The following is a 24432-nucleotide window of genomic DNA, read 5'->3' as shown; positions in this document are numbered from 1 at the left end:
TACGACGGCCGTCTCATACACCCTTCCCTCCTCTGTCTGTCTCCAGTCTGATGTGCGAGAAGCGGATCTTTGAGACTGTCAACGACTCCCACCACCCCTTCCTGGTCAACCTGTTTGCATGTTTCCAGACGCCAGAACATGTGTGTTTTGTCATGGAGTACACGGCGGGAGGAGACCTCATGATGCACATACATGCCGACGTCTTTTCTGAGCCACGCGCTGTGTGAGTTTCTGCCGTCTGTCTCTGCTGCCACTGAGGTTTATGATTGGACTTTAGTAGTATCTTGTTGGGATGTGCTGATCTGTATCAATTTTTAAAATGATCGGACTGAGCACGTTGGATCGGCTAGTTGTGACCATTTGATTGTTCCAGTCAAGCTGTACGACACAGATATTTAAGTTTGTTAGTTGGTCATTTATTTTATCAAAACCTTTCAGCTGTGAGGGTTTTGGTTGCCGTTATTTATTTTCCACAATGAAGAAGTCTCTGCAATCGAGTAAAAAACAAAAAGCCAGACCAGCTTCCTCACCTGCGAATGCTACGTGGCCGAAAGTTGGTCCGGAGTCTCTCCGTTAGAAACTGATGTAAAAGATATCGACAGTGTTGAAAGGACGAACAATTAACAGCAATCAAGGCGTTCGTTGAGAATGCTTTAATTGCTTAATGCCACATAATTGGTTGCTCTGATTGGTTGTAAGGGTGTCTAATTGCATGAAGAGTTTTTTTTTTTCTCTGTATCAGCCCAGTTTGATCTCAGGTGGATCTAACGACGACTCCAAATGTTTCCCTTTGTTTTAGTGCAAAGAAGTTATGAAAGTGTTTACATTTAATGAACAACCGGACATTTCTTAAGAAAAAAGAAGAAGTGCAGTTTTTGTTTTGTTTTAGGTCTCAGTGTCTTGTTATGTCCACAACTCTTACTAAAACCGTGTGAAATCTAGGATTAGCAGTTACTTTACTGGAAAAATTGCAGTCAATGTAATTTTTGCACTTTGAAAATTCATCCCGTGGGCCACATCAGACCCTCTGCCGGGCTGCTTTTGGCCCGCGGGCCATATGTTTTACACCTGTGATTTTGTATATTTACAAAACATACAAAAGAATATTTTCAAAAAAATCAGATCAGGACTCAGACCAGCCATTCAACAAGGTTGAGACCTCCCTAGTATCTTATATCTCCATTCATCTCTGTCTTTCTGTTCATTGTCTGTCTTATAGATTCTACTCTGCCTGTGTGGTCTTGGGTCTGCAGTTCCTCCACGACCAAAAGATTGTGTATCGGTGCGTACTTCAGTTTATCTCACATCACACAAGATGCAGCTTCCTCTCTTATCTCATCAGACATTAGACATGAATCCAAACCCTTTTCTCACTCAGGGATCTGAAATTGGACAATCTGCTGCTCGACACGGAGGGGTTTGTGAAGATAGCTGACTTTGGGCTTTGTAAAGAAGGTGAGTCTTCAAGACGGAAAGGTTCCACGCATTAAGAGTGTCTGCTTGCTTAATAAATCAAACTGAATCTCTGCTGGTTTGGACTTGAAGGGGAATTACCGTTTTTTACAACCTGGACCTTATTTCTGGCATAAAATAGGATCGTTTTCTCACCTATATAACTTTGGTGTCATTTGGAGTCATTCGGAAGATATTTAGATCTGCGTATATCCATGTAGTGGGAGTGATTGGGGCACCGAAACGCAGCCTCCAAATAACGCATTATCTGCCGCGAAACTCGTTCCTTTCACCAATATTTTTGTTATGATACACTAGTGCTATTCCCCGTTGACTCCGGAGTTACCTGTTGTCTATTCGCGGACGTGCAGCGGTTTGTTGTTCTTTGGCCAGCTGTTCCTCTCTGTGCCTCTGCATCCTGGTCAGAGGTTAGTAGGTCAGTCTACAGACCCCGGATGATGATAAGAGGTAACTCTGGACTAAATGGAGAATAGCACTAGCGTATCATAACAAAATATTGGTGAAATGAACGAGTTTCGCGGCAGATAAATCATTATTTAGAGGCTGCGTTTCGGTGCCCCAGTCACTCCCACTATATGGATATACGCGGATGTAAATATCTTCCAAACGACTCCAAATGACACCAAAGTTATATGGGTGAGTAAACGATCATATTTTATGCCAGAAATAAAGTCCAGGTTGTAAAAAAACGGTAATTCCCCTTTAAAGACAAACTGGGAGAAGATTAATTGCAGTGTCGTGGCGGAGTTCATGCACACAACGTATCTGATCAAATTCTGCATGTTTCTTCACCCTCTCATTTCACTAAGGCATGGGTTATGGCGACAGGACCAGCACTTTCTGTGGGACTCCTGAGTTTTTGGCCCCGGAAGTGCTGACGGACACGTCGTACACCAGAGCGGTCGACTGGTGGGGATTCGGCGTGCTCATATACGAGATGATGGTGGGAGAGGTGAGAATAAAGGGTTAAGTCACACTTTGATTTTGATTTCTCCTCTAAATATGAAGCCAGCGTCCGGGGAGCACAGAGTAGCACTAGGACAGGAAAAAGGGGCTGTATCGAAGGTACAAAACTAGCTGCTAGCTTTGCATTTGCAGGACAGACAGGATCAGGGCATTAATATTCTTCTCAAATGAAAATCCCAAAAATTCAAACAGGAAATGAACTGTTGATCTTCACTAAGTGCTTCAGGAACAAAATGCCCAAAGACTTCAGAGTAAAAAGTAGAGGAACAGAATTATTACCTGACCGGGCACTCTTAAAATAATATTTGTCTGTTTGTTTCAGTCCCCGTTCCCTGGCGACGATGAAGAGGAGGTTTTTGACAGCATAGTGAATGATGAAGTGCGATACCCTCGCTTCCTCTCCACTGAGGCAATCGCCATCATGAGACGGGTCAGGCTGACATTTAATTCTCGCTTCCTGCTCCTGAATAATGTTTCCTTCCTGTCACTTATTTCAATTTAGTTTTTGAGTGAGTTGTGTGAATGAGAGTTTTGTTGTTTCTCGGTCACTAGTTGTTGAGAAGAAATCCGGAGAAACGCCTCGGCTCTGGAGAAAAGGATGCTGAAGATGTCAAGAAACAGCCTTTCTTCAGGGTGAGTGTCGAGACTTTGACACTTTCTGTTTGTCCATTATCAAAGAAAACGTTGAGTTTTTTTTTAATTTTTTATAATGAGATACGAATACACCTTTTCCAGATAAGTGCTAACGTAGCGGATCAATCATTACAATTCCTTGTCTTGGTCTAAAGCACAAAACATAACCAGTACTAGCTGAAAGAATAATAACACCATGGCAAATTAAAACTAAAATCCTGAAGCCATTTTTAGTCTGACGAGGCCAAAGTGGCTCTTTTCTTCTTCTGCTTCTTCTTTGAGGTTTTGTTTCTGGTTTGCGACCTCTACTTCATGCGCAATTTAACTAATGTGGCCACTATCTGCAATTGCACTTCCTCAAATGACCACTAGATGCTGACACCAAAAGTGAGTCAGTCCCCACAGACGTCCACCTCAAAGGGGAATTACCGTTTATTACAACCTGGACCTTATTTCTGGCATAAAATACGATCGTTTACTCACCCATATAACTTTGGTGTCATTTGGAGTCGTTCAGACGATATTTAGATATCCATGTAGTAGGAGTGACTGGGGCACCGAAACGCAGCCTCTAAATAACGCATTACCTGCCGCCAAACTCGTTCATTTCACCAATATTTTGTTATGATATGCTAGTGCTATTCCCCGTTGAATCCAGAGTTACCTGTTATCTATTCACGGATGTGCAGCGGTTTGTTGTTCTTTGTCCAGCTGTTCCTCTCTCTGCCTCCGCATCCTCCTTTCAACAAGCTCCTCATCCATATACTCTGGCTCAAAGCGGTAAGAACGTCGATCATAAACAAAGTCGTCATCCACAACCTCAGAATCGGAAAAATATTCAGCCACGTTGCAAAAAACTAGCAGCAGCAAATAGGTAAACAAGCCGACCATCGCGGGTGCATGCGGCGCTCAGAGATGACATCATCCAGGTCAGAGGTTAGTAGGTCAGTCTACAGACCCCGGATGATGATAACAGGTAACTCCGAATTCAACGGGGAATAGCACTAGCGTATCAAAACAAAATATTGGTGAAATGAACGAGTTTCGCGGCAGATAATGTGTTATTTAGAGGCTGCGTTTCGGTGCCCCAGTCACTCCCACTATATGGATATACGTGGATGCAAATATCTTCCAAACGACTCCAAATGACACCAAAGTTATATGGGTAGGTAAACGATCATATTTTATGCCAGAAATAAGGTCCAGGTTGTAAAAAACGGTAATTCCCCTTTAAAACATCCAACTTTACAGCACAAATAAACATGTTTTTAGCCTGGTACAAAAAAACGTTTTGGTGTCTGAAGCCAATTTCTCCATTCAAGACAACTGTACGTATAACTTACCTGTTTTAATTATGTCAGGGCTTAAAATTGAGCATAAACAATGCCGTGGCAGCAGCAGGTGGGTGTCCTTACAGGTTGGTAGTTGTCTACCTCAGCTCCACTCACGCGCCACAGCTTTGACCGTTTGTTTGAATTAGCCGAGAGTTAGAGTCAGGTACAGCCAAGATGGCGGCAGCCAGAGCCGCCACGTTGAGCTTCAAAATCGCTCTCTAAAAAAGCTCTAGTTTAGAGCGTTCGTTCATCTTCAGTCGAATCAGAGCTCATTCCTAGATTATTTTTTTGCAACATTTCAAAACTTTATCTAAATGAAAATGTGGCTCATGACAGAGAAACCTAATCTTACAACTAACCCCTCATTCAGGGTATGGACTGGGAGGCACTTCTTCAGAGAAAAGTCCCGCCCCCGTTTGTCCCAAGCATCAGAGGAAAAGAGGACGTGAGCAACTTCGACGCGGAGTTCACCACCGAGGCTCCCACACTCACGCCGCCCCGCGAGCGCCGCACCCTCTCCCGCAAGGAGCAGAAACACTTCGAGGATTTTGACTACGTCTCTGACCTTTGCTAGGGTCGAGGTCGAAGGGGTTTGCTAGCTGCCTACTGCCGGCCACAGACTCTGATAAGAGAGAAGTGAAAGGCTGACTCTTCTGTGCTGTAAATGCACTCGGCGGTGACGAGAGGATCACTCTTAACTCTGTCCTCTTTCTTTGTGTGTTTGCGATGGGATGAAGTACCAGCTGGGCTGAGCGTGCGGATCAGTGGAAGCTGATGTTGCGCAGATCTGCTGACCGACAGACTATCTGGAGTGGCTTTTAGAGGAGGGGGGGTAGACGATAAGATGATAACAGATGATAATCCAGATTATGTACAAAATGGAAGATGAGATGATGCATCCTGCTGTTTTTTTTTTAAATGATCAGAGAGCCTGAAAATCACAGAGGCGAACCGTGAAACGTGATTATTGTGACAGGAAGCAGTTTGTCTCTCTTTCTCCCTGCATTTGCTCCCTTTATCTCTGCTGTTCGTTGCTGCTAAGTGTGTGTTTAGCTGTGTCCCTGCCTCCGTATTGAATGTTACCGGCCACAATCATGCACCAACCTCTACGTTACCACTCGGGGGAGCCAGAGGAAAGAGAAACGTCTGGTCAGAGCTGCCGCCTGTTGAAGATTATGCCAAAGAAAGGCAGAGGATTTTAACAGAGAGCTGGTGAGTCAGCTGATGTTTGTTTGTGCGTCTTTGCTCCGTCATAGGACACCTCCTCATCATCTTTTCTTTCCACTGCCTTTCGGTACAACACAGAGTTTTAACTACAATTGTTTTTCTGTGACAAAAAGCTTTTACATGTTTTGTGATTTCGGGTTTTTTTTCTCTGTTTCCTCCTCTGTCATTTGCTGGTGAAACTGTGACTCAGTAAAGATGTGAACCCAACATAAAGGCATTGATCTTTTTTATTCTCGTTTGCGCACACATATTAAACTAGCATCCTATCAATCTTTCCTATGACAAAAATAGACTTTGTCTTCTTCCACAAAGCTCCATCGTAAGGCCTAAATTTGTCAAATGCTTTTGTTCATCATTAAACACCTTTAAATATTTAGACCATATTTGATGGTAACAAGCTACAATTAATTGTCAAAGGTTGTCAAAGAAATTAAGCGAAAAACTGGCGCCTGACACTTGTTGCTTCGTGATGAGCATGGATGTAGACTGTAGATAAAGATGGAGGACCGCTCCTCAAAAGTGAAGCCAGAGTGTATAAAGCTCCCCCTGGTGGCTGACTGCAGTATAGCTCCTAAAACAGGTTTCTGTCATTTTACATTGTTTCACGTTCAAATGCAAATTTTTCAAGATGGCTGCTCTCAGATTTTTTGTCGTAACTTCTAACTTTACTTAAATTTAACGCTCTGTTTCAAACCGACAAAATGAGTGGCTCTGCAGTAAAGTAATCAACCTATGAGCTGAAGGATTGTTGCATTTTTTTATTTTGTTTTTTTAAAATGTAGCAGAACAACTAGAAGCAAAGACCAACAGTGTCCTAACAGCCAGACTACGTCAAAAGTTTAAGGGGTTATATTGGCACAAGATGGCACAGTCCGTATCCCTGAATTTTAGGCCTCATTTTGGCCTAGGGGGAGGAAGTGGAAACGTGTCATCCATCTTTACGTACAGTCTATGGCTGTGACCCACAACCTATCAAAGTTTAGCTGATTTAAACTTCTTTCCAGCGCTCCAGTGGCGTGGTGACATGTCAGCCCAATATTGTTTCTTGAGTTTACTTTTAAACGAATGACGACGCCCAAAAACTGTCTTGCTCAAGTGCTCGTTGACTGGACAACGAGACAGTGACACAATGAGGCGACGACCAGTCACATGCATTTGATTGGTCGTCGCCTCATTGTGTCATCGGGGATCTGAGTAAGGTTGAAGCCAGCTCAACTTTGATTTGTAGTGCGTCACACAGCGATAAGTGATGGGAATCAGTTTTAGTGTGGTGTGGCTTCTATTGAAAATCTATTGCATCTTCTGTCCACTAGATGGTGCTGTTGCATTGATTGGACCCAGTTCACTTGGACTGCATACAAACAGTTCAGTTTGTCAGCTTCATGCAACATTCACGACAGGTTTTATGACAGTGTTGGTTGGTCCCTGCCACACAGTTAAAGAGATTTATCTTATTAGTTAAGTTTACCTTTAGAAACTAACTTGTGGTTTCACAATAAACATCGCTGTTTAAAAATTTGAAGAGTTAACTATTATGAGGCCTCTGATTATTCCCTCCTCTACTAATAGAGTGTGAAATATTGTGGAGACAGATGTTCTGAACTAAGTGTTAAATATGTAAAAGCATGTTCCTTAGGTTCTTTGTCTTCTTTGAATGCATACACGGAGCAGCGGACTGATGTACACGTAACTTTGGGTTCGGGGTCACGCTGACAACAGAACAATTTAAGTCTACATCAGTTCTCCGAACTCCACCAAAGCCCAGATGGGATTTTGTGGATGGAAACAAACGAGCGAAAGAGAAAATGAGGGCTAAAAATGTCTGCACTGCCGAGGAACCCAGCTGTTATCAATAATGGCGTCCTGAAAATGGACATCATTAAAGACATTCTTGAAATAATTAGTGAGGATGAAACTGGAAGAAATGCAGACTGGCAAAGAGTGAAGCACGTAAAATAGCCAGAAAAAGCAAGTAAGTGGACGTTTAATTCAGTAAAAAAAAAAACTGCAAAAACAGAACTCTGGTGTAATTTTGCTGTCATGATTTTGTTCCATTTGGATAATTATACAGATTACTCCTGAACTCTGTCTAGTGCAGTAATTTCGATAACACGGTCACATAATGGCTGATTAGTTTTGGTCAGTTCTAACTGACTGTGGATGCTTTAATTTGAACAAATAATTAATTAAACTCCGCATGCGTCAAGGTTTACGGTCAAATGTATCTCTATAAGGTGGGAGGAAAACAACAATGAAACCTGCATGAAACCAGACTTTTAGTCCCTAATGAGAGTACGCTGTATCCCATGATTCATATAATGCAGGTTGAAAACATCTGTTACCCCTGTTGCCTGTATCTTTCAAAACCTTGCTTGCTTGTTAAAAATGTGCACTCTGAAAGCTCGACAACTATAATAACATTAACAGCTTGTGGTGAAGAACATTCAGCTTTTCTGAGCAGTCCAACTCACAACTTTTAGACAAAACAGACTTTTTTTTTTCCAGAGATAAAGCCTTAAAAGCTCACAGTTAGCAACAAGTTGGTAAACTTAAAGGGGAATTCAGCGGCTAAAGGGACAGATGTTTTCCTCTGGATTTGACGGAGGCCAAACATGGAGCTTAAAGAAGAACGAGCACTTAAATTCTGTCCAGAAGCCCAACTACAAAGCAGTGATAATTTTTGTTCTCAGTGATTAAGTAAATAATTGTTGTCTATTGAGTTTGCATTATTAAAATGTTCTAAACTTTTTTCCACTGCCACCAACAGCAGCATTTAGCGGTTAAGGGTCATAGAAACTTCACTCAGGAGTTGGTGGAGACCAAAAATGGAGTTAAAAGTAGAGTCAGCACTTCAAATGAATGCTAAAGTGTACTCCATTTTTATATAAGCTACTGTTCACTAAGACATTTCCACTGCTCCCAAATAAAAACACAAGTTGCAGGGGTTAAAATCAGTGCAGGGTCCTTAAGAAAAATACTTTAGATAATCTGTTTTCAAAGAAAATGCTATTAGTATTCACTGTGCACTGCCTTTCCTGCTCTAGACAGCACAGTTAGTAATTCGATGGTGAACTTAGAGAAGCCTTTAGCGGTTAAACAGGCAGATATTTCTCTCAGGAGTCGGTGGAGACCAAAAATGGAGCTGAAAGAAGAGTAAGCAGTAAGCAAATATCCTTTACTCCAAATAAATGCTGAAGTTGTTTTATATGTGCTACTGTTTTCCAAGACATTTGCAGTACAAGATTCATGTTAGTTTTTTCCGCTATAGTCCCAAGCGGAACAGAAACACAAGTTGTAGCAGGTTTAAAATCACTGTTTTGTCCCTTTAAAAGGTTTTTGATTGGCAAGATTTGAAAACATTCTTCGTCCAATCTGATAAAAATAGATTTAAGTGGATGAAACAAAGAAAGCTAACTGAGTCTGCCTTTGTGAAACCAAATCTTATCGCAGAAAATAAAGAAAATAAAGCTTTATTTACGTTTCCTGTGTAGTGCATACTGGCCAAAGCAACATCTCTGACACATTTTGCTTTAAACTGGGAAAAATCACATCTGCACTCAAAGGCAGAGACATCAGATCCATGTGTGTGATGTTCCTCTTCACTCCCCTCCTTACATCTCCCTTACTTTTCACCTGCCAGTCAAACTCCCGAGGTCCACCCTCCTCTTCCTCCTCCCCTCCTCTCCCCTCCTTCTCTGCCTCCAGACCTCCTTCCTGTTGCCATCTACGTTTGGAGAAGTTTCCAAAGCCTTTTATTCCTCTCCTCGCCGTCTCTCTCTCCACTATGTCACACCATCCCGCAGTCCCTCCCATCGCCCCCTTATTTATGTCCCTGCAGCCGCTTCCCTCCTTCGGCGCGTCCACTCGGTGCGTAAAATGAATTTCCCCCGAGAAATATTTCTCCCAGCTCGCACCTCAGTCGGATAAAAAAAGAACGCCTGAGCCGACGCGCAGCTGAGAGCTGAGCATTTTGCCTGGTTCAATATGTGGAGGGTGTGTGTGACTGCGTGTGCTGTGTGTTTATGAAACGAGGGGGGCGTGTGTAGAGTGGTGAGCACAGCCCTCACAGTGGAGCAACAGCTGGATCAGCAGTCCGCCTGGCCCTGAGCGCAGCGCCGCAGGTGAGTCCCACTTTTTGTTCTCGTGTTGGCTCCAGAAAAGTTTCTGAAGAGGGAAAAGGGGTTTCAGGAATCCAGATCTTCACTTTAGACACGACAAATATAGACTTTAAGGAAACAGCTGACATGCTCTCTGTGTCAGAATAACCCAGCGTTTACAATATCAACGTTATAAGAACAATAAAACATATATTTCTAACAGGAAAATCACAGTATGTTTATGGTATGCATCTTACTGTACAATGTGTTTAGTGTCTGTATGTGTGTTGCAATACTTCTTGATTGTTTCAGGTGCTTTATGTCATTTATATAATAATATGTTGGTCTATGTTGGTCTTATTAGTATATGGAAAAATATGGAAGTAGGGAAACTCATTTATGCCTTAAATAAATAAATAATAAACAACAAATCCAGCAATTATTTAAAAAAAATAGAAAAATATGTAAATTAAAGTCAGGTTTAAGTCTAATTTATACTAACCTATCTTATTGTGTTGACCTACGTATAATGTTCTTATGATAAAAGTGTATTTATACCTAAAAAAAAAATTAAATAAGATACATTATTTAAAAAATATTCAAAGTAAATCAAAGGCAAGTGTCTCAAAATTAGCTTCACTATGCCATCTTATCATTTTGACCTGTTATCAGCTTATTTTGAAAGTGTATGGAAGCTCATTTTTGCCTGAGAATAAAAAATAAATAAAAAAAAAACCTGAACCGCACCGATGTCAAAATTATGACATACCAGTGCAGCCTTTTTAAAGTTCCATATGATCAAGAAACAGACATTTAATCTGTCTCATATTTGAGCTTCCTCAATTTTAATATTATATATTCTTTCCGTCCAATAAACTTTAAATTAATATCAATATGAAGTTGGCATTCCCCAGTCTTCCATATCAACAAGTCAGGTTGATTGAACGTCTTTTTCTTAATTAAATAGCAGGAAGTAGTTTCCATTTATGGTCATATATCACATAGGAAAACTGCGAGAGACATCAGAGAGGCTTGATTATTGATTATTAACATATATGATCGTGTTTCTAGGATGTTGTAAGGCGTGCCACAACATTAGGTCAGTCCAGCAGTGAATGTATCATGATGCCTTCACTGTCAGGCGTTGGATGGGCCGTTTGCTGTCTCTTTTTGCTCTGGGAGAAACCGGCAGGTAAGACCAAGAAGACCCAGCTGGACATGACTTCCACTTATGTTTTGACCAAGAACAACAGCGGATCTGTTGCAGAGATAATCAGATTTGATATTTCATTGCCCAGTGTCAGAATGAAACTGAACATAGTTTTCTCTGGGACGTGTTCCAGTTCCCCTCAGGCTTTTTCTGACTATTGTGTCACCCACACATAGATACAGTGGAAGAAGGCAGAAAGCATGAGGGGAAGTCATGAGGCTTAGCAAAGTCTGCAATGATGAAGCAGAGGCTCAAGAGATAGGACAGTTATTAATCCCTGATATATTTCAGGTTTAATTTTTCATCACGCTTCTTAGCCGTGCATCTGTTGCTCCTTCTCAGCTCAGACGGCAGAGGAGCGTTGCTCAGTGGTAGGTCCAGTCGGGTCGCGACACCCTGTCCAGGGTCTGCTGGAAAGGTTCGAGGCCGGCCCGGGCTGTGCTGCTCGACAACGTGGGAACAAAGAAACTCATATCATCGCACTGGGAAGAGTGACAAACAGCCCCGAAAATAAGGCAATGCTAATTCACTTTGCAAAAATGAAGAAAAACCCCAGACTTTTTAAGACTCAGAGTCTGAGTCAGAGTCTGAACATTGGCTGACTTTCGGGCTCGCTATCAACTGCAATAATTTCGGTTGTATTAATATTTATTTCATGAACTATATATTTAACTTTGATAAGAATTTCCTAAATACATCCTCTGTTCTGTTGTACATGATTTACCACATCGCTCACCTTTTCTCTCCCGACTTCAGGTGACGGTGCTGCTGAAGCCTCTGTCCCTGTCCCCTTCCCCTCTCAGAGCCCTCCACCTGCTGCTCAGCTCCAAACTTCCCGTCACCTGGTGCCTGGAGGCCGAGCGGCTGCCGCCCAACCTGCCAGTGCTGGTGCAGGTAAATCGGGGGAATGCAGAAGAGTGCGCGGTGTCACTATCGACTCTCGCTTGACCGAGTGCCTTCATCTCCTAGGTGTCCCCAAACTCCAGCGTACAGTCCCACACTCTGAATTTGCATGTTCAGCCAGTGAGTTCGTTGCCTTTTCACCCCCGAGCGCTGCACCGCTGGGCCCTGAAACACCACAGCAACCTGTCCTCTCTGACACACGCGACCCACGGCAATCGAGTCTACATCCGTGTGGGAGAGGGTGAGCCTCAAAGGAAACAATGAGAAATCATGTCTGAGGGAAGATTTGTATGTAAAAGCTTGAAATTCATCCACGAAACCAAATTAAAATTTAAAAATATGCATCCTTTTTGAACTGTGGGAACTTGGCATTCTGTATGTCATATTATCTCATCAGTCTTTTACCACCAGATATAACTGAGGTCAGAGGGACTGTTGAGAAAGACATTGTGAAACTAAAAACATCTCTTGCTTTGTCTCCATATTTACAGATCCAACCCTGCCGGCTGTGTGCCAGCTGCAATCCATGTTCCTCTCTCACAACTACATGACCTCTGATCTCCAGCCCCAGGAAGTGCAGGGCTGCGCCCACGCGTCTGCGGTTGGGACCAGCCCCGAGGTCCATGTGATAAAGCTCCATTCAGCAGGCTCAGGACTCTGCGGGTGAGGACATACAGTCTTGGAAAGACTGTCAATAACCATGTGTTTGCACGGCCATGTTGAACTTTATTTCCTCTCTCTGCCTCCTTCAGCTCTCTGCAGGTGGAGGTGATTGTTTCTCTTGTGCCGCCGGTGGCCAGTTCAAAAGTGCGGAAGGTCGTACTGATTCTCAGCAGCTCGGTGCCGGTCAACTGGGCCATTGCTGCTCATGGCGTCCGGGGTCACATCTCTGTTCACGTAAGGGACTCAACCGCTTCCTATTTCCAGATACCGGTTCAAAAAGTGATTATCTAACCAGTTTTGGAAAGATACAACAAATATCCCAGATGGTAAAAGCGTTACCTACAAAACTATAGTCTGCTATAATGTATTGGTCTGTACATTAACTGTATAAAAAGATGGACAGCCCCAACCTAACATCACCCGTTAGAGCAGTTATGAAGTTCAGAGTGGTGGCTTTGGCCGTCGCCATCTTTGAAGTGACTTCACCTAACTCCTGGTTAATCCAAAAATCGTCAAAGAGGTGAAGCAATGAGCTATAGAGCTCAAAACTGTTTATGCACCAGGCTGTAAACATGTTTATTCTGTTGTAAAGTTCGACATTTTAACATGAGGATCAACTCGCTTATTAAGACACATTACGCTTCAAAATGTTTAGGAAGGAAGGTCGGACCATAGACTGTAAAAAAGCGCATGCCATGACAACTCCCCAAAGTGAAACTAAAGCATCTGGAGCTCCCCCCCCCCCCCCCCCCCGGTAGCTGACTGCACTATAGGTCATAAGCTCCACCTCTTTAATGAAAAGTAGTCACTTTTCCCAATGGGAGGAAGTAGAGACACGTCATCCATTTCTTTTACTGTCTATGCGTAGGACCCAAATATAGAATGCACACAAAGAAGCTTGAGTGGATGAATGAAGGAACACAGGCCACGACAAAATTGACACAGTGCTTTACCAAAATTGCATGACATCCCTTGCGAGAGAAAATTGCAGGAAAACATCAAGTAATCCAGAGTAAGTGAACAGACAAACTGACGGAGGACAAAAGGAAGTAGCAGGACACAGAAGATGAAAATAGACCTCCATGTTGAAATGCCCAACTTTAGAATAGAAACATGTTTACAGCTTAATTTTATCCATTCATGACAACTGTATAGTGTAATATAAACTAATGAGGGAGAAAGACATTAGAGAGGAGAAGCCAGACCGAGACAGGAAATACAAATAACCGAAAGACCAAGGGACCATTTCAAAGTAAAATAGGAAACAAGGAAAAACAGAAAGTCCAAAAATCAATACCACGACAACTACGTAATGAGGGGTTCAGCAGCTTATACTTCCCCTTGGCGTCTCCAAACAGGTTAATCCAGCCATAAACAGACCTTGTATTAACTAAACTGTGGTTACCTGTGTTTTGTCTCTCTCCACAGTCCTCTAACAGTGTGTCTCCACCTTACCCACCCGAACCTGACCTAACCCTGACCAGCACTCTTAGCTCTGACCTGTCCACCATATCCGACCTTCTAGTCTGGGTCAGGGAGATCGGCTACACTAAGGTGACCTCATACACAGAGGCTGACCTGGCCAATCGTTTCGTGATCCACCTGGCTGAGGGCGGGACAGGTCAGGACTCCTTTTTGTTTCTCATTTCCATCACAGTGTGAGGGAGGTGAACTTTGTTTTTTTTACTGTCTCCTGTGTGCCTTGTAAGACTGAGTGGAATATTTCCATGTTGAATGAAGGGTTTTATAGTGTATTAAATGTCCTTTAATGGCTGTCTTTGTGTCTGTACCACAGATGAGGTCGTTGTGTTGAATCCTCTGGCTGCGAGGCCTCCCTGGGAGGAGGAGCGCAGACTGAGGCAGTGGCTGAATAGCGGAGGCAGAGCCAGAGGAGGACGTGATAGTTTCAGTGTGAAGTGTGAGGACGGACTCCTCAGTGTGACAGTCGACCGACGCATCCTGCAGGTTTTTTATTCCTTAGTAACAACAGTGATAAAGTTAAACACATCATAAACAAAGACGTGAAGTACCTACCTTATTACAGTTAGCAATGTCAGCTAGCAATTAAAGCTGTGTGCTCTTGCTGAGGAGCATTTGTTCAGCTCACTGTACTTTTACAGTTTTGGCTCAATATCATCAATATTTCTTACAGTAGGGTGCTGATTTCATTAAAAACAAACAAACAAAAGACTACACAACACTAAACAACACGGACATAATGTTAGCATCTTGTCTGCTAGCATGGTGTAACATTTAACAGTCATGCTACCCTCAAGCTAGCAGTGAGAGAGTGACAAGGTACAACAAATTATCAGTAGAAGCCAGCGGTATGTCAGCGAAACTGACTTCACCTTTTTTTAGTTGCTTCTCTGACGCTGTTATGCATCAACCAATCATGTGTGTTTGCTTCACCCGTTGTCATGTTATTTACAAATGCGTGTTCCCCCGTTGATGACGTCACCAAGTGCTGAACGAGTAGCTTTTGTCGCTTGTAGGGTGAACAAACAATTATATGTTTTCTTTTACATGAAGTAAAACTGAAAGACAGTCAACATTGCGCTAGCTGTTTAACTGACAACGTAGCTCCAATAACATGGTGACAGTGCTAACTACAAACAGAGCTTAGTCTACAAGCTACTTTTTATGACATGAAGTCAAGTAAACAAAATGTTTGGCGTTCAAGTAGTGACATCAGCCATAAGGCATGAAAACACAGCTGCTAGGCAACTGTTGCCATCTCAAAGCCAATAAGTTAATAGTTTAATAAGCTAACACTCACAGTTTAGTAAGCTAACACTCACAGTTTAGTAAGCTAACACCCACAGTTCAGCAAGCTAAGCTAACACTCACAGTTCAGTAAGCTAACACTCACAGTTTAGTAAGCTAACACTCACAGTTCAGCAAGCTAACACTCACAGTTCAGCAAGCTAACACTCACAGTTTAGTAAGCTAACACTCACAATTTAGCAAGCTACCAGGAAACTTAATGAAGGAAATGCAGGACACAAGAGTAAAGGGGAATTAGTCATCTATGTCATCTGAGCGTTATGGAGTTGAAGTTGTTCACAACAAAATGACTATAGTGTCGTACAAAGGCATCTTTTTTTATCTGTTGTGGTGGAAGTAAATACAACTGTATTTTCAGAAATGTTTGTTTCATCTGCCGTTTTCAGACATGTGCTGACTGTTTTGAGAAGTATCCCATCGTATCTGATCTTTGTTAGCTTTTAAATGAGTCATTGTCAGTGCTTTGACCAAGTGAGAGTTTGTTTTTTAAGTGACATGGCCTCACATGAGTTCTCCCCCTTTCAGAGCTTGTCTGTCCCAGTGGCTGCCGTGACCCTGCGAGACCTGACGTGCCAGGCTCAGTCTAATGAGAGCCATTTCCTGTTGGTGTTCCCAGTCATTTCCTGTGGGACAGAGGGCCTGCTACTGGGAGAGCCCAGAGGGGTGCAATACAAAAACATGGTGAGATAAGAAATATTTTCTCAAGTTTGTTCTTTGTGTCTTAAATCCAACATATTGCTCATTTTACACCATATGAATTTCCATTGTTCATAGTTGTTGTGGATGGGACTCTAAGCAATATAAACAGAGAAAATCTGGAGAAGTGGGTTTAAAGTGCAGAAGAAAAGATTTCTAAACTGAAACTAGGGTCAAGGTCTGTTTGCTGTGGGTAAAACAACAACATGTGGCGCGTAATGAACATTTGAAAATGTTGTAAGTGGTAGTTGTCCCAGCGAGAGGCGTGACCCAGGTCATCGTGACCAGAGCATTGCTGAGTTAAAGCCTAAAAATGGATCTTTGGCAAATTAAATCGGAGACGATCTCAGTTCAGAGGGAGGAAATTGGAAGTAAAGGTGACGGTAGAGGCAAACAACAGGAGGTACAAGGTGGATGTGCTGGAACACTGAACAGAAAATGTGTCTATACTATTAAGTCTATAATGTGGAAAAATAGCAAAAAGTGTTCAAAAAGCAAATCATATATACACACGTGCATAATGGTTAAAGGTTCAGTGTGTAGGATTTCCAGCAATACAATACTGACATCCAACACAGAGAACAAGATTCTCTTATCTCCATCTGTGTTGGGAATTATGTTGCCTAAAGAAAGCTTGTTACTAGAAAACAGTAGTGGACCTAAAACGCCACAGTAGAATATGTATTACCAAACGTTTTCAACCCGTTATGTTGTGTTGGCTATTTGTAGTTTATTCTGCTTACTTTGTGCTATGTTAATATTTAATTCAGATTGTCGTTCTGTTTCCTTCTTTCTCTCTGGACAGGTGTTACTATGGCGGGACAAGCCTCAGACAATTCTGGCACTCAATGAGACTGGGAAGTCCAAAAGTCCACTCGCCATACATGTGAGATATTCGATTCAATTCTGTTCAATTTTATCTATATAGCCCCAATAACAATAAGAATTGTCCCATGAAGCTTCACAGAACCCAAAGTCTGAATCACCCAGAGCAAAGGCTACGATGGCATGGACAAACCTGTCTTTTAACAGGAAGTCTGGGGAGACCCATCTGCTAGAGGCCGGCTGTGTAGAGACAGGAAAAGACAGAGAAGAGAGGAGAAGAGGAACAAGATGACACATGCATCTGTCTTATGTATATACATCTGACTAAAGTGTACATGTAGAATATAATCATGATACAAACAAGAGTACAAATTATAGTTAAGACAGGTGTTCTGTGCATCAAGGGCCCCCCAGCAGCCTACACCTATAGCAGTGTAACTAAGGGATGGTTGGGAGTCACATTAGGGACAAATATAATATTTTTAGTCTTTTGCCGCTGTGGCCTGTTGGCACGAGTCAGACCGCTGTCACCGGCTTCTTCAGTTGCCGACTGTACGAATCAGTGAGAGAGATCACTCTGACTGGAGGACAAGCAGATGGCCCCCGCTTTTCATCTTCATCTCATTTGAACACACAAATCCACAAATGTTTTCACACTGACAAGTTCATCTAGCATCAATAAACTGAACTGATGAGTATGTTTCAGGAGAGACCAGCTCTGTAAGATGGTTTGTAGCGCTTCCTAGCTTCCTAGCTTCTTAGCCTCCCAGCTAATAGTAGCTGTTCCCTTTTCCAGGAACACTTATTTCCTTTCACGCAGATAAATAACTTATGTGCCAAACTGTTTGCTGTAGTCTTTGAGCCACTTTGCCCAGACACCAGGTGACGTCTGTTTTGTTTTGTTCTCTCAGTTTAGCTGCTTGGCTTCCAGCCACAGTCCTCTCAACCCTGCTGCTGCTGCTATTGATGATGATGCTGATGATGATGATGTCAACACTCCTCAGATGGGACTGGTCCCCTGGGTACCTGAGGGTCCAGAGTCCGATTCGAGACTGAGCCATCTCCCAGTACTAAGGCACAGATCTGGGCCTGTTCTACTTTTGAAGCTTTTTGTCAGTGAACGCTATGAGCAGTCAAAGGTTGGCCCCTGTGTCATCACTGCTGATCAACGTGTCTATGTTGAGGTTTGTGCTTGTGTCTTTTTTCCTGTGAGTGACAACTTATTTACAGCCAAAACTTCATAGATTCATTGGTTTAAATTGTTACACATACAGTATATAGACGAATGAAAGTCACGATGCATCGTTACATTACACCGTGTTCTTCTTCCCTGTTTAAATGTCTGTCCTACTTCAGATTTCAGCCAAAGCACCAAACGCAGGTGTCATTCAAGTGAAGTCATGTATAGTCTCTCCTGTGTCAGACCCTAAAAAATCTCCTTTCTGGACACTGATAAGCGATGGCTGTTCCTCAGACCGCTCACTGTCCCTCAGCGCGACAACAAAAGTTGAAGAGGACGGAGACGATCAGGAAGACAAAGAAGAGAAAGATGGACTGGAAAAAGACAGAATCTATGACAAAATTGACAGGAAAGGGAAAGAATCAAGGATGGACAAGAGGACCACGAGTCTGGGAGATGAGGAGGAGATACAGTCCATAAGATTTAGTTTCATCCTGCGGCCCATTTATAATGACTCCATGCAGTTCCTCCACTGCAGCCTTCGCCTGTGTGACTCTGACTCGTCAGGAGGGGAAGCCATGAAGGAACCCATAAAGAATGACTGTCAGGATGGGCTACATATCCCTCCATTATTATCCAAATCGCAGAGAAATCAGGTAAAGAAACAAACAAAACACCAACTGCATTTCATAAAACAAAACAAAATGCAGAATAAAGTATCTCGTTGATTTTAGTACCTTAGAGTAGCAGAATTTTAACATTTGGGGATTATTGCCTTTCTAGGTTTCTAAGTTAGATGAGAGGACTGATATCATTCTGACGTATGAATGCTAATTATTAAAGCTACAGCACGACATCAGTTAGCTTAGCCTAGCTTGTTAGCAAATATGTGGTTGGCCTTGAAACAAACAATTCAGCTAAGTTATACCTGCATACACCAATAACAATTGAAACTGTCTCAAGATGCAGTTCCACAGATCAGGAACAAGGAGCTCCACAAATAAGAATAATGCAGTTACACAGATCAGACACATGCAGCTCCACAGATCAGAAACATGTAGCTTCACACATCAGAAACATGCAGATTCACAGATCATAAACATACGGCTCCACAGATAAGACACGTGCAGCTTCACACATCAAACACAAACAGCCTCACATACCAAAAACGTACAGCTTCACAGATCAGAAACATGCAGCGTCACAGATCAGAAACAAATGGTATCACATACCGGCGGCTGTGGCTCAGTAGGTAGAGCGGGTTGTCCACGAACCAGAGGGTTAGCGGTTCGATCCCCGGAACGTGCCACATGCCGAAGTGTCCTTGAGTGTGAACGAATGCATCTGAGACTGTAAAGCGCTTTGAGTGCCAATAGGTAGAAAAGCGGTATATAAAAGCAAGGCCATTTACCATTTACATACACTATATTACCAAAAGTATTCGCTCACCTGCCTTTACTCATTCTATGAACTGAAGTGCCATCCCATTCCTAACTCATAGAATTCAATATGATGTCGGTCCACCTTTTGCAGCTATTACAGCTTCAACTCTTCTGGGAAGACTGTCCACAAGGTTGAGGAGAGTGTTTATAGGAATTTTTGACCATTCTTCCAAAAGCGCATTGGTGAGGTCACACACTGATGTTGGTCGAGAAGGCCTGGCTCTCAGTCTCCGCTCTAATTCATCCCAAAGGTGTTCTATCGGGTTCAGGTCAGGACTCTGTGCAGGCCAGTCAAGTTCATCCACACCAGACTCTGTCATCCACGTCTTTATGGACCTTGCTTTGTGCACTGGTGCACAGTCATGTTGGAAGAGGAAGGGGCCCGCTCCAAACTGTTCCCACAAGGTTGGGAGCATGGAATTGTCCAAAATGTTTTGGTATCCTGAAGCATTCAATGTTCCTTTCACTGGAACTAAGGGGCCAAGCCCAGCTCCTGAAAAACAACCCCATACCATAATTCCTCCTCCACCAAATTTCACAGTTGGCACAATGCAATCTGAAATGTACCGTTCTCCTGGCAACCTCCAAACCCAGACTCGTCCATCAGATTGCCAGATGGAAAAGCGTGATTCATCACTCCAGAGAACGCGTCTCCACTGCTCTAGAGGCCAGTGGCGGCGTGCTTTACACCATTGCATCCGACGCCTTGCATTGCACTTGGTGATGTGTGGCTTGGCTGCAGCTGCTCGGCCATGGAAACCCATTCCATGAAGCTCTCTGCGTACTGTACTTGGGCTAATCTGAAGGTCACATGAAGTTTGTAGCTCTGTAGCAATTGACTGTGCAGAAAGTCGGCGATCTCTTTGCACTATGCGCTTCAGCATCCGCTGACCCCTCTCCGTCACTTTACGTGGCCTACCAATTCGTGGCTGAGTTGCTGTTTTTCCCAAACGCTTCCATTTTGTTATAATAGAGCTGACAGTTGACTGTGGAATATTTAGGAGCGAGGAAATTTCACGACTGGATTTGTTGCACAAGTGGCATCCTATGACAGTTCCACGCTGGAATTCACTGAGCTCCTGAGAGCGGCCCATTCTTTCACAAATGTCTTGTTTCACAGTCTGCATGCCTGAGTGCTTGAATTTATACACCTGGGGCCAGGCCAAGTGATTAGAACACCTGATTCTGATCATTTGAATGGGTGAGCGAATACTTTTGGTAATATAGTGTATCATAAACGTACAACGCCACAGATCAGAAACGTATAGCTCCACAGATAAGAAACGTGCAGCTTCACAGATCAGAAATGTATAGCTCCACAGATAAGAAACATGCAGCATCACAGATCAGAAACGTATAGCTCCACAGATAAGAAACGTGCAGCTTCACAGATCAGAAATGTATAGCTCCACAGATAAGAAATATGCAGCGTCACAGATCAGAAACGTATAGCTCAACAGATAAGAAACATGCAGCATCACAGATCAGAAACGTATAGCTCCACAGATAAGAAACGTGCAGCTTCACAGATCAGAAATGTGTAGCTCCACAGATAAGAAATATACAGCTCCACAGATAAGAAACGTATAGCTCAACAGATAAGAAACATGCAGCAACACAGATCAGAAACGTATAGCTCCACAGATAAGAAACATGCAGCATCACAGATCAGAAACATATAGCTCCACAGATAAGAAACATGCAGCGTCACTGATCAGAAACATACAGCTCCACAGATAAGAAACGTGCAGCTTCACATAACAGAAACTTGCAGCTTTTTGGCATTCCCCAAAAATAACTATTATTTTAATGTAACTGTAGCTAAATTTTAGTAATAGTAGTTACAATTTAATGAATGGCAGATTTCAAGTAATTATGATCGTTTGTACAATAAATAACAGTTAGGTCACAAACAAACTTTATAGATTTGTGCTTTGAAACTGTCTTGTTCACCTGCCGCCATTATGACATCATTTCATGGTAGTAACAATATAACCATAGCAAATCTCCTGTGTTCTCATCCCAGTGTGAGATCAGAAACCTCTCCAGACCCATGGTGGTCACGCAGCCCATGAGATCGCTAGCAACCAAAATGCAAGCTCCCGCTGGCCAAAGAACCAAGAGGCTAAGTGTGGCTCCACTGGCCGGTCCAGACCCACAGCACAGCAGTGAGTATCATTGATGTGGTCATTTTGCTGTATTACTGCTTAACCTACATCACACTCTGTTTCTAGGCTTTGTGGATCAGACAGGACCAATTATGGGAATCGTCTTTGTAGCCTTTTTGATGGGTGTCAGTCTGATGGGAGGCTTGTGGTGCATTTATAATTACACAGGTAATGAAATCAACTTACTCTCTCTTGGGTAAAGCAGCATCACCAATTAAAAGTATACAAATCCAGAGTTAATATATATTTGTTTCACATATTTAAGAAGTTACTGCAACCAGGATTTAAAACATATTAAACAACTGCGTTGCTATGTGTTTTATTTTGAAGGGGTTCGCCCAGCGTCTTTTAGAGAAGGTCATTTAACAGATCAGACTCACGGAGGTCACAACATCTGGAATACGCCTTCACCGTCTGATCACTCATCCAGCTCAGTGTAGAGGTGAGTCCAGAGTGGAGGTGAGAAGTTTGGGGGAAATTCCGTTTGAAACTGCTCTCCAGTTTGTATGTCAGTGAGTTGGGTCCAATAGTTTGAAGAGGTATTATCAGAATAAACTAAACACGTCATAAGTTTTTCTGTTGCTCAGTGCTCCGGGTTAAATGGCTTTTATGCAGCTGGTCACATTCTTGCAGTTTATACTATATGTAAATTCCAGCTCGGCATTGGAGGAATTAAAGGGGAATTATCGTTTTTTACAACCTGGACCTTATTTCTGGCATAAAATACGATCATTACTCACCCATTTAACTTTGGTGTCAGTTCGAGTCGTTTGCAAGATATTTAGATCCAGTGGAGCGCCGTGTATATCCGTATAGTGGGAGTGACTGGGGCACCGAAACGCAGCCTCTAAATAACTCATTATCTGCCACGAAACTCGTTCATTTCACCAATATTTTGTTATGATACGCTAGTGCTATTTCCCATTGAGTCCAGAGTTACCTGTTATCATATTCGGGGATCTGTAGATTGACCTACTAACCTCTGACCTGGATGATGTAATCTCTGAGCGCCGCGTGCACACCCGCGACGGTCAGCTTGTTTACCTGTAATTTGCTACTGCTAGTTTTTTGCAACATAGCTGAATAGTTTTCCGATTCTGAGGTTGTGGATGATGACTTTGTTTATGATGGACGTCCTTACTGTTTTGAGCCAGAGTATACGGATGAGGAGCTTGTTGAAAGGAGGGTGCGGAGGCAGTGAGAGGAACTGGCCAATGAACAAGAAATCGCTGCACGTCCGCGAAAATAGATAACAGGTATCTCCGGACTAAACGGGGAATAGCACTAGCGTATCGTAACAAAATATTGGTGAAATTAATGAGTTTCGCGGCAGATAATGCGTTATTTAGAAGCTGCGTTTCAGTGCCCCAGTCACTCCCACTATATGGATATACGCGGATCTAAATATCTCCTGAATGACTCCAAATGACACCAAAGTTATATGGGTGAGTAAATGAACGTATTTTATGCCAGAAATAAGGTCCAGGTTGTAAAAAACGGTAATTCCCCTTTAAAGCCCAGACATTTTAAAACTAGTAGCGGGTTTCTACACATTGAAAAAACGTATTCTTTCTGTTTGTAAAATGTACAAAATTCCAAAAATAGTCAATGAACTCAATCAGAAGTGCATCTGCCGCGGTGCCCTTTGTTCATATTAAATGCAACCGAACTGTACATGCTAACTCCAGCTGGGCGGAAGAGATGTGAACACATCATCAAAGCTCCGCATTTAAAATAAACTGCAGTGGCTTTAAGCGCCGCCAGTTCTAGAAAACACACCAGCATTAGAGGAGCACCTGCAGATTTCGGCTCTGATATGCCACATGGCCTTGAACAGTTTTATTCTTTTATCTCTTTCTCAGGATTTCCGCTGGCAAATCTGAGAAAGGAGATCTGGGACAGAGGTTCTAACAACTTTTCAGTGTGTGTTTGTCAGAGCACAGCTGCTGGTGTTTGTGTGTTTGCCCTGCAGCAGAAAATGCGAGAGGCTGGGAACATGTGAGCACAGCAGCATTTACTCATCGTAGCCTTCTGAAAAAGTCTGATTCAAAGCGAAACTCCAGCTGTTTGATAGTTTTGATCGATTTGCCCGTTGAGTCATTTCGAAACTGGCACCTCATCGTCGCTTGGAGATACCTGTATCTGGATTCAACAGGATTTAAACATGGTTGGAATGACTCAAACTGAAACCGTCACGATCATCATTGTCGTCATCGCCTGTAGAGGCGGAATAGGAGGTCAAAGATGAACTAAGAGGTTACTGCGTGCCTGATTGAAGACTCTGTGTGTTTTACAGTCATTCATGTTGTAACTGTGAATCAGCTGGCTATCAAAACTACATCTACAGCATCTGTGTCTGTGAAATGTTTTTGCGTCTGTGCGACAATATAATTAAATGATCCGTGTTGAAAATGGCAGACGTGAAGTTAAATGTCAATAAGCTGTGTATGATGTTGTAAAAAAATGCATTAATATATTTGTTTAAAGCAGTAATAAAGCTGTGAACACGTCTTTTGTTTTAATCAGGTCGCAGACACACCAGTGTTCTTTTTCACCTCATGAATCTGAGTGAGAGTGAGTAAAATAAGGCCTGAGCAATATAATTTTCCATTTTCTGCACCTCTACCCATTTTAAACACGAGCAGTGAAAAGATTAAAGCGGCAGGGGGGAAGTGTGCAGTTGGCTGATGATTATCTGGCGGGTTTGTCGCTATGGGCGACGCCTTTCACATCACATGCAGTGAAAAAATTAATTTCGGATATAAAAATATCGACTAGTGCAGCTTTAAATTCCAAGTACTGTAAAAAAAAAAATAAAAAATTTGCTG

The 24432-nt window shown here is 42.6% G+C and overlaps 2 protein-coding genes across 5 annotated transcripts in view; both read left to right on the top strand.

Moving 5' to 3' along the window:
• The window catches only part of pkn1b (protein kinase N1b), a 37527-nt gene extending 31413 nt beyond the window's left edge, over positions 1-6114 (top strand). For all 4 annotated transcript variants that reach the window (XM_084571357.1, XM_084571356.1, XM_084571359.1 and 1 more), the window contains 7 exons: positions 47-223; positions 1220-1282; positions 1379-1455; positions 2283-2425; positions 2762-2869; positions 2992-3072; positions 4777-6114. In XM_084571357.1, the coding sequence (XP_084427483.1) occupies positions 47-223; positions 1220-1282; positions 1379-1455; positions 2283-2425; positions 2762-2869; positions 2992-3072; positions 4777-4980 (853 nt within the window). In that variant the 3' untranslated portion in view covers positions 4981-6114. The remainder of the gene's footprint in view (positions 1-46; positions 224-1219; positions 1283-1378; positions 1456-2282; positions 2426-2761; positions 2870-2991; positions 3073-4776) is intronic.
• Positions 6115-10805: 4691 nt separating this feature from the next.
• engl (endoglin, like) lies at positions 10806-24287 on the top strand. Its single transcript, XM_084570723.1, has 16 exons — positions 10806-10922; positions 11283-11455; positions 11697-11834; positions 11910-12084; positions 12335-12506; positions 12596-12740; positions 13935-14127; positions 14302-14471; positions 15819-15974; positions 16795-16875; positions 17726-17998; positions 18171-18650; positions 21463-21604; positions 21671-21772; positions 21935-22046; positions 23467-24287. The coding sequence occupies exons 1-15, from the start codon at positions 10853-10855 to the stop codon at positions 22042-22044; spliced, it is 2580 nt and encodes an 859-aa protein (XP_084426849.1). The 5' UTR covers positions 10806-10852; the 3' UTR covers positions 22045-22046; positions 23467-24287.
• Positions 24288-24432: the final 145 nt, after the last annotated feature.

This window comes from Chelon labrosus (genome assembly GCF_963514085.1).
Source record: "Chelon labrosus genome assembly, chromosome: 21".
NCBI classification, from domain to species: Eukaryota; Metazoa; Chordata; class Actinopteri; order Mugiliformes; family Mugilidae; genus Chelon; species Chelon labrosus.
This window is presented reverse-complemented; position numbering and strand designations above follow the sequence as displayed.